The 10,901-nt window shown below is 36.2% G+C and overlaps 1 protein-coding gene across 6 annotated transcripts in view; it reads left to right on the top strand.

Annotated features, from left to right (window-relative positions):
* Positions 1-27: 27 nt before the first annotated feature.
* The window catches only part of LOC106172461 (LIM and senescent cell antigen-like-containing domain protein 1), a 29,968-nt gene continuing 19,094 nt past the window's right edge, over positions 28-10,901 (top strand). For 2 of the 6 annotated variants that reach the window (XM_086997208.1, XM_086997204.1), the window contains exon 1: positions 28-138. In XM_086997208.1, coding sequence (XP_086853334.1) covers positions 128-138 — 11 coding nt within the window. In that variant the 5' untranslated portion in view covers positions 28-127. Of the gene's footprint in view, positions 139-3,142; positions 3,269-5,302; positions 5,377-10,901 lie in introns of those variants that run through there. The other 4 variants (XM_086997207.1, XM_086997203.1, XM_086997201.1 and 1 more) reach the window with 3 other exon arrangements.

The raw sequence follows: 10,901 nt of genomic DNA, 5'->3' as shown, positions 1-10,901 counted from the left end.
AAATTGTTTATTGCATTTTTATGTCAAGCAGCTCCGCAGTAAATTCGACCGGAAGTTGATGTTTGCCACCTTCCGAAATACGAGCTGCAGCAGTTGGAGGTAATACTTCACACACAGAGGTGCCTTTATGACTGGAAGGTGAGTACAAAGAGACGCTGACATGTGTGGATGAGACTGAGTGTGAGAAAACGGATTTCCTTGATTTTGAGTGAATGTGGTCTGTTTTAGAAGTGAAAAATGAGAAGCTATGTCCATTCAACAGGTTTGATCCTTCTGAAGTCTGAATCAAAGCTCTAGCGAACCCTCTCTGATTTCAGAAAAGTTGTATGTATTGGTGATGCCCAGGAACAGCTGCACCCGGTTCCTTCTGCCAAGGGTCTTTATTGGCAGATGTTTTATGACATAAATTCCAGCTTGAACCAGAGCAATCTCTGTGAATTTACAACATAACTAAGTCATTGCCTGCTGGACTAGTATTTATAGTAGGAGACGAGTACTGGTTCTAGTGGTTAACTAATATTAACCCAGTGGTGGATTAAGAGGGGGGGTCCTGACCCCCCCCTTCGGTTTCTGAAAAAATCACACCAAATATTCCCTTTTCAAACTAGGATTTTGACTATCTGAATTGTAGTTCTAACCCATACCAAATGGCACCATTCGCCCTTTAAAATACCAATAATTTTCACAGACCCCACCTTCAGCAGGCCCTGAACCCCACGCCAAGGGGGGGGGGGGGGTTGGCTTCGCACTTTTGGATCCCCCTTCAAATAATCCTGGATCCGCCCCTGTTAACCCATAACTTTGGTTTTACTTAGATATTTTCTTTCAAATCAGGCCAAAAGTAAACATGCTGCTGATATGATGCCCTTTTTCTATGTGACAGAGGCCAATTCACAAAATGACATTCCTATATTTATATAAATTAATGCATGTTTATTGTAAGTTTATGTTTTGCTGTGATATAAGAGTATATGAAATTAGTTTATTTATTGATTTCACTGCAGAATTTTTAAGCAAAGTTTCAAACAAGATAACATTATAAAAGTTATTTAAACTAAAATTAAGACACTGACATACAAATATGTAAGAGGGCAAATCTTACAAATAAACCATAAAAATAAGAACATCCTGAAGAGAGGTTTAACCTGTTAGTTAGAGCACAGCATGTTAAGTCAAATGTAATAGGAGGAAGGGAGAACCTCACAACTTAGGAATGTTCTAAAGAATCTTACTCAGGCATTTTTAATTTGTTTTCTTTTGCAGTTTATGAACTCTTTCTCATCATAGCAATTAATATTTCTGTGGCCATTAACTGTTTTGTGTCTTTGTGCATAATTTTGAATTTTAACTCATATGGAAAATTTGTGAAGTGTGAATGTAGCACACTCAAGTCCTCAGTTATAAACCTTGGTGTGTTTTGATATTAGGGAATAAATGAAATGAAAAAAAAAAATGTGTCTCCTTCCTGTGCAAACTTCCATTGGCTTTTGGCAAAATTTCCCCAGTATAACAATGAATTGCTTCTTTGTTTGATGTCAGTGTTGGCTGTCTGTAGAATATGTCGTATATTCACAAGTTAGTCTGGGTTTTATTTATAGTATGAAATTCATGTTTGTTAATTTTAAGCTTTGTGTAAACTGGGGGTAATGTAGAATTGTTTATTTGTGTCTAAACCCCATATTGTTTTAATATTGCTCTTTGTCACATAATGTCCATTTGTTTGTCAGCTGAGCATTGTTCGGCACAGGTGGAACAAATGAGCATTGTTGGAGTTTTCTGAGATCTCGTTAAATAAGGTATATTTGGTTAAGCTTATTAAAAGTCTTAGTAAACAGGATGCATTTAGATGTGTGGCTTGGGGGAATTATTACTAGTACCTGTACCTTTGTTAAGACTTCATGAAAAGCTATGTTCATCTGTGAAGAAATATTAAAGAACAATAATTTCATCTGATGGATGCAATTTTTTTTTTTTTTTTTTTTTTGGGGGGGGGGCATGGTTAAAAAATGCTATAGAGTAGACAAGTGCAATTTTAATTATTATAATATTATGCAGGAAACATAATTGGAATGATCATTGGATTTGTCTAGTTTTACTTTCTTTAGTGTCTTATAATTTTTTTTATGAGAGAACTACATTATTCCAAGCTATTTGGGTGGGGGGGGGGGGGGGGAGCTTTTTCAGGGAAGATTTCAGGAGAGGGATACCTTGGGCATTTGGGGTACTTTCACCTCCTACCCTCCAGTCCACGCCAACCGCTTCCACCAGTCATTGTTAAATTTGCTTGAAAAGAAAAAAAAAAATCAAGCAACAAATTAAAAGACAAGCAAAATAAAGATGTTTCATCTACCACATTTTGGGTTATAATTTATAAGTACATAGAGTATTAGTATTAAGTGGAATTGATGATGATTTATCTGTATTAATTGGTAAATCATGATTTTGTGGTCTTGTGAGATAAAGTAAGCTTGCCTTCTGCTGACCAATGGATTGTTTTTGTCATCTGACTGTGCTGCCCCCTATCTACTAAATGTCAAATTTTGATGTGTTTTCGTGGTTAACCATCCTTTTGTTATCTTTGCGAAACACTTGCTGGTGACATCAAGTCAAAATTACCATAGTTCTTCTTAGTTTTAATTCATAAAAATTAGTTTGTCTTTAGTTTTTAAAACAAGGCTTTACCCAGCAAACCGTCCAGCAGTCCTTCGGATGGCCACAAGCATCACCTGACAGCCAATAATTTAAAAGATGATTGGACGGCTTATGAATTTTTTTTTTAATAATGGCTTAGACTCCCTGAAATTCTGCAGGAAATTACAGGTTAAAATTTTTGATGGCCTGTACCCCCAAACATGGGATAAGCCCTGTTTTAAAATGATGGCTATTAACTAGTAAAATAATTTCAAAGCATCTTTACAAGTAGGGGGGAAAATTCCCTTACCACTTATAGAAGTGATCAGAATGTATTGCCTTATAGCTGTTTGCAGTATCATTTTACCTAGTGCAAAAGGACAGAAGAAAAAATAAAAAAAGTCTACTAGATTAGCTTGAACAATTACGGTATATTTTAATGAGGTTGACCATGTAGAGTCGTGGTTGTCACAGGCAGGACTTTAAACAGGGTACGGCAGCTGTAAAGGCAAGGCTGGTTGCCTTTCTGACAGAATTCAAAGTTTGCCTTGACAGAATTAATTATGGCTGGCGAGGAAACTTCTGCAAAGTCACACCGACTGTCGCAGCTTTTAGATGAACATGTCTGTATTTTTGGGTAAGTTTTCTATATGAATTTCACTCATGTTTTCACCTTTATTATCTTTTGCCAATGAATGACTTGAGGTGATGTTATGTATGACTGTTTGTTTGTGGACAAGATATCTGAAAAAGTTTCTTTCAAAATATGATGAATAGGGTAAAGAGTTATGCAGTGAACAAAGTGATTACAATTTCAACTAATATCTTTTATGCGCTCCTCATTGCCTTAGGGTGTCTACACTCTTGGGGTGTTGTCTAGTTTAATGTTGCGATTTACCCTGGCTTGCGTCTCATTTTTTAATTTTTTTTTATTTATTTATTATTATTATTATTTTTTATTTATTTATCATTATTATTTATTTATTTATTTATTTATTTATTTATTTTTTTTTTTGAGAATGTTACTTCTTATCTTGGGAATTTTACTTAATGCAATTCTAGTTATAATCTTATGGATAGAAATATATTTAGTGAAAAATATCATATGTAAATGTGACCCTGAAAATAGACAAGAGCTGTAATAAGAGGGTACCCTTTTTTTAGGGTTATGGAACTTTTTTTATGCAGCATGCAACTTGTAAAAGGGGTTACTGATACTAAAATACAGCCACAGCTCATTTAAGAGGCTACTAGTACCCCTTCGTAGGTTTTTTTTCCCAACTTGCAACTTAACCTTGTGTAAGAGGCTGAGCTATGACTGCTAAAACAGGGGCCGTCTGTCTCTATCTCATTAACCTGTCTTATTTTGATAACAGCAGCTCCATCTAGTGGCAGGAATGTTTGGAGGCATTTCCTCCTACAGTGCATATATAGTCGTTTAGCAGATCCTGTGAGAGACAAGGCATAGAGAGCTTATAAATGATCTTTTCATCTGTTAATACTACTAGCATTTTGCACGTACAATTTTCTACGTCAGCGACAGGAGCAGTTGTAAGTTTACCTGGTGGGCCACAGCCAGAGACAAGCAGTTTTTTTTATCTATAAACAGCTCTAGACAATAGCAAGAGGTCTGGAATATTTACATTACGCTGTGTAGAGTGTGCCAAGAAACTAGAGGTGGTGTGAGAAGCATCCTGATGATCTTTTAGCTGTTAAATATCTAAGCAGTTAATTGCAGTGACTTATTTGGTTTGGGACAGAAGTCATAGACATCCAGTTTTTATACACTGGTTTATACCAGTAGTACTGGGGGTCTGTTTCCAACCTTTGCTGTGTTTTTGACTTATTACGAGAAATCAGATACCAGTACTAGTAAGAGACTTTAGAAATCAGTGAGAAGAATACTAATAGTATCTTATAGTAGTTGTTTACCTCCTGCATATTTTACTGTGTTTCACCTGGGACAAAGCCAAGGGCATCTGTGTAGGCTTTGTGTTATTTGTGCTATTTACTGTGTATGTAACAGCAAAAGCAAGGCCACAGTTTATAAAAACTGATATATTACACGGACAAGTGTGAGTCAGCAGCTGCCCAGCTTCCTGTGTTTTAAGGTTCCAAGAAGTTGTAGCACAATTTTGAAATCTTACCAAGCTTTATTCATAAGCTTGAGATCAATAAGTTACCTGTAGGACTTTTTAGAATCTAGTCTCAAGGTAAATTAGCCTAGAGGAAGAAGTACAAGAAATCTGCCTCAGATCTTGATCAGAACATATAAACTATAGGGGTGAAATACATCTGGTGTGGGATCGAGCTGAATACGCATCTAAGACCTTTACACCACTGAGAGGTAACGCTGAGAGGTACTAACGGAAACATATAAAGCAGAGGGAAGCAGACTGTAATTTAAACCAGGTTTTGGTGGTCATAAGCTTGCCCTGGGAAGGAAAAATTGTAGGAAAAAAGGCATCCAAATCAAAAACTGACCAGCTAGAAGGGTTAATTGCCTGTGCTTCAGCATACAAAGAAGAGGTTGCCAGCTGTGGGGTTCCTTGGCAAAACGTTGTTCAATTTTGAGGAGGATTCTTTTGAAATCTGACGGGAACATTTCTACAAAATAGTTTTTACCTCTGGTTCTCTGAAATCTCCAGCAGAAATTGGGTTTGACCTTGAGTTGGGTTAACTAGAGAAGATCTTCTGACTAGAGGGAAGTGAAGAGATTATGGCACCAGTTCTCTCCAATATGAGGTGAGTATTTCGCACCTTTGCTAATCAGAGAGATTATGGATCCGTTCACATGGAAAATCTATTTTCTAAAAATCTATTTGCAGTATCTTGTAATCACGGTCTGTGCCCTGAATACCCCACGGCGTAATTACGGGCAGCACGAGCCAGTTACTTCCAAAGCTGCAATTAATTCCCTGCGCTGCCAGTAATTACGCCGCGGGGTATCCAGGGCACAGACCGTGATCACAAGATACCGAAAATAGATTTTTAGAAAATAGATTTTTCATGTGAACGAAGCCTATGTCTACTAGTCCTTGTCAGTGTCTGTGTGTCTGTTTTTCAGACTCCTAGGTATTATATCTCAAAAAAGCACTTGGTGAAAAATTTTGGATGAAATGTTCAGAAAAAAAGTTTAATTCAGGATGGTAAGAAGTGACGGCAGTTTTACTTGAATTGGCTAATCCAAAAGCCAGGAAGACACCATTTTGGGTTTGTGAGTGAAGGGATAGGCCATAGTTTCTGTTGAATAATGAGCTTGTGGTGGATAACTTCCCACCTGGGAATTTCAAAATGATCTTGAGAACCTGAGAGAGAGAGAGAGAGAGAGAGAGAGAGAGAGAGAGAGAGGGTAAAAAATTCAGACCAACACCTACTAGTACTAGTACTTTATCGGTGTGTATGGTTGAGAATTATTAATTAATCTCCATATGAATCAGACCAAAACCTTGGTCTAAAACTAAAAAGTTCACACCAGTTTTAGGGCTCAAGTTCTTCCTGGTCCCTACACTCATTGACCCCTTGGTTCCCAGTGAAGTAATACATTGTCGTCTCATCATCATCAGTGTTGAACAGGGAATTTAACTCCAAACCTCAGCTAATAGCTGACCTCAGGGGTAGAAATGGGAGTTAATTATAGAGGAGCATGCAACATGAACCTGACTACTAACTTTGGATGTCACATGGCAAACACTGACATGTTTGGCAGGCTTGCTGTGCTGAAACCTAGATATTGCAGGCTAAATGGCTTGCTGGGATTTAAAAATGTGGCAATTCCTGACCAGATATATATATAATTTTTTTATGCTGTACTAGTAAGGTTTTATTTATCCTTGATATTATGACCTTAGGCTTCGTTCACATGGAAAGTCTATTTTCTAAAAATCTGTTTTCTTTTCGCGGTATCTTATGATCATGGTCTGTGCCCTGAATATCCCGCGGCGTAATTACTGGCAGCGCGAGCCAGTTACTATAAGTTACTTTAAGTAACTGGCTCGCGCTGCCAGTAATTACGCTGCGGGATATTCAGGGCACAGACCGTGATCATAAGACAAACCGCAAATAGAAAATAGAATTTAGAAAATAGACATTGCATATGAATGAAGCCTTAGTGTGTGGAATGTTTGTGAAATTAGATGTTAAAAATTACCCGGAAAGAACTTTTGGATAGTGCTACAAATGAATGAAAGGATAGTAGTATGTGAATGGATGGATGGAAGGAAGGAAGGAAGGTGTATGGGTGGTAGAATAAATTAATTAATGATAAGGTGAATTTGACAATAGAAATAAAAGGGAAATATTGCATAAGAGATAAGACTGTCTCATGGAGAATTTCACACCAAGAGCTTTTTAGGCCTGTGTCTTTTAAAACACTTTTTTGGGGGTTTCCCCTTTCTTCTTCGTGTATAATAGTGTTTTTCATTGAGGCTACATTCTGTAGAGTTAGGGACAAGGGTTCTTTGTATTGAGAATACCAAGAGTATCAAGTGGCACTTATAATTCTACCCTTGTCAATGTTTTCCTCAAATTAAGTAGATTACTATAAATCTCTAACCCTGCCTGGGCAATTAATGGTTTCAGAATGATTCTCAAAACATACTGACTTTCAGAGGTCATTGAAAGCTCACCTTTCCATCATCAGCAATTATTAGATATGGCAGAAGCATGCTACTAGTAATAGAAGAGAGGTGAGTTCAAGGAGCATCTGACATTCAGGGAGGCAGACTCAACAGGACTTAACTGGGGACAGTTTTTTTTTTTTTTTTTTTTTTTTTTGCGTGAAAGATACAATGTACAAGTTTCCCTTTTTTTTAAGTTTAAGTCGCTACAACATCCTACATTTCACTAATTGTACGAGCTACAGTGAATGTGCAAACTAGAACCACTGGTTGAGATTGTGATTGTGTTCTTGGTTGGCACAACTAACACATTGCACTTGATGTGTTACTGGATGTGGACCTATTTCATGAGGCAATGCTAACAATAGTCAGTAAGGTCAAGTAAGCAGAAAGAGATAGTAAACGGAGATAAGCACCCCAGGTATTGTGATAGTGACAGGGAGTTCATCTTATCTGAACAGATCCATGTTTTATTGTTAACACACGCCAGGCTGTGGATTGGCAGTGTGAAGACACAGTTACAAATGGGAGTATGCCTTCTCTGGTGTGTCTCTAGTGGGCCTAAGGCAATGGGGTGGGGGTCTCCCTCAAAAAAAAAAAAGTTGACAAAACTGCTACTAAGTACTAATTTTACCGCCCTATGATTAAAACTCTGGTCATTTTTATGACTTCATGGATGAGGGTATTTTCAATATCCGAGCCCATTCCTTTGCTTTGCTTTGTTTTTTATAGTAGATCAAAACCTCCTGGATGCTTTCCAAGTGGAGAAACATGGAATGGCATTCATAGTGATTCCTTACTCCACTATGACTGCATTAATGTACTAGTAAATATTCATACCGCATTCCAACAGCATTCAAAATATATTCTGATTACATTTGAGGGAGAACCGAAATATTTGGGCAAACCACAAGAGAAGACCCGAATATTCAGAGTGCACTCAGAATTATGACCCCTTTCCCCCCCCCCTCCCCAAAAAAAAAAGAGAGAGAGAGAGAAAGAAATCAAAACAACAAAACATCCTGTATCCACCAGTGCTTGTTACTCTGGTTTACAGAAATATTTTGGTATATATATCATACAGCCTACAGGCAATGTATTAATGTGACCCAGGAATGAATCTTAAATGAACTTGTGGGTTAACTTGTTATCTGATATGAAAGTTGTATCTGTATGTCTTTGAAAGTGGAAATGTGATGTTGACGAGATATGTTGTGATGGCAGTACTGCAAAGAGGGAGAAAAGTGCGTGTGTGTGACAGAAAGAGAGAGAGAGAGAGAGAGAGAGAGAGAGACTAGAAAATGGAAGGAGAGAAAAGCCTGTTTGAGATTTATTGGTAAATTATGAAATAGATAAATTGATGGATACATTGACAGTAAATAACTTAACAACTTGTAAAAAAATATTAACAAAACCTGGAATAAGTAGATGAAAAAAAAGCAGAAAAATTAATGTACATCTATTGCCTATGTTTTCACCATAGTTTTACGTGTTATTTTCTAATTAGATTTGTCCTTATCATGACTCATATCTATATATAATAATGCCTGTCTCTGTGTTCATGTTATACCTCATTTCCTATAACAATCAGCAAGTTATCTAATGTTGTCTGTATAGTGTGTGCTTTATTTCGGGACATCATGCAAACTGCGCAGGACATGGGATTTTACTGTAACAATTGCAGATAGGAATACAGGGATAAGGTCCTGTTTCTATTAAGGTTCGCCATTTTATGGTTCAAACAAGTTAATGTCAATATCATATTTTGAGAATGAAATTATTAAAAATAACAAGAATTCTGCATTCTCTAGTCTCTGCCCCATCCCAGTTTACAATGAGAAATTTATATATATATATATATATATATATATATATATATATATATATATATATATATATATATATATATATATATATATATATATATATATATATATATTGAGAGAGAGAGAGAGAGAGCAATATTGTTGGTATTAAATACAATTTTTATACATTACTGTTGTTATATATAAGGTGGAGCATATTTATAAATTTAAAAATAATAGAAAAAAATTGCAAGGTGTGTCTTACATTTGGCAGACATTTTTATGGTTTAAAACTTAAGTTAATTTGGAGAATTTTAAAATTTACTTCATTGTTTTTATTATTATTATCAGTGGTAATAAACCTATACTTTTCCTGCATTGATTTGCTTTTTAAAACAACCCATCGTGACAGCTACATTTAGCTATATAAAGAACCACGACTGGAATATGTTCTTGTGCAGTAACTTATAATGTTGAAAGGAGTCGATGGAACGTCAAGGACTTTATGAAGTGGGCGTGCAGATGTGCATGTTTGTTGTCACAAAGGGTGAAATTTAAACCCCCCTTTTAAACCTCCACCGGTTTATTATGGTCCTCAGTATATCTCCATCCAGATTGGATATTTCTTTCCCTGTAGCAATGAAAGAGGTTATGGTAATAACTTGGATAGTTTCGATGGGAGAAAAATTATCAATCTTTCACATTCAATATTTCGGTTTCATTATATTACTTATATTCTGTATGGGATATTTGGTACTTTTACTGTATATTATAGGACTAAAGGGTAGACTGCTTTTTACTTTTGTTGCTAACACTAAGCAATACAAATGGTATTAAACATAATGTCTTATCTTATAATATTAAATTTTATTTACTCTAATGCATAATACAAAAAGTGTTGAGATATATTTTTATTTCAAACTTCACTTCAAATATATTTATTTTTATTCAGGTGGGGCTTAAAACCAACTGTTCCATTCCACCTTAATATTTGTATCAGATAATGATATATAGACATTTATATACAAACCACACCATATAACCCTATCCCATTGTTACCCCGTGCCTCACCTATTGTTTTCCATTTATATCACAATGCTATCTCATCGGAATTGCCCAGTGTTGTAAAAATGGCGGTAATACACATATTCCGTGGTTTACGAGGACCAAGAGGCTTCTTGATAATGTTATTAGCGAGGAGATGACTGATCTTGCTGTAACATCCCGCATGTGGTGTCGCTGAAAGTGAGCGGCATTGTGATGCGGCATGTTAATGTAGATATACAGGTATTTTGGGGGCGGAAGAGGTCGCGTGGTGACTAGTGAAGCTTTCTAGTACAGAGATATAGTTTTACAAGCACAAGGGGGAGGCTTTTGATAGCATGTAAACTTTTTTTACAGTATATAGGTAAAGTTATTTATTTTGACTAAAGGGAACAGAAAATATATATATATGGTTGTATTTGAGTAAGTTTGTCATTGATTTTGATTGAAATAATAGATTTTGCTGACATTTTAGCTTCTGAAGGAATTGGGTTACGGTAAGTGAATCCAACGAGAAATTAGAGGTGAAGTAGGTCAAGCATAGACAGAGAGACAAAAATGATGATGGTTTTTATCTCTTTTGAGAGAATTATGGACCCAAAATGGAAGGAATTTGAACTTGTGTACCCGTGAAGCTCAGGACAAGTAGCATTCAAGCAAAGTTTTGTGTTTGATTCTTTACACACAATTTATTCCACGCTAAAATTCACGTTATGTTATGATTTATGTATACATAGAGGTCAGGGTCGTATTCTTCTGCAGGATATGGCAAACAAGGGAAGAATTTGCACTTCTGCACTTG

Source organism: Lingula anatina, chromosome 10 (genome assembly GCF_051362555.1).
Source record: "Lingula anatina isolate TDL-2025a chromosome 10, LinAna3.0, whole genome shotgun sequence".
NCBI classification, from domain to species: domain Eukaryota; kingdom Metazoa; phylum Brachiopoda; class Lingulata; order Lingulida; family Lingulidae; genus Lingula; species Lingula anatina.
Note: the sequence above shows the minus strand (reverse complement) of the source record. Positions and strands in the feature narration are given on the sequence as shown.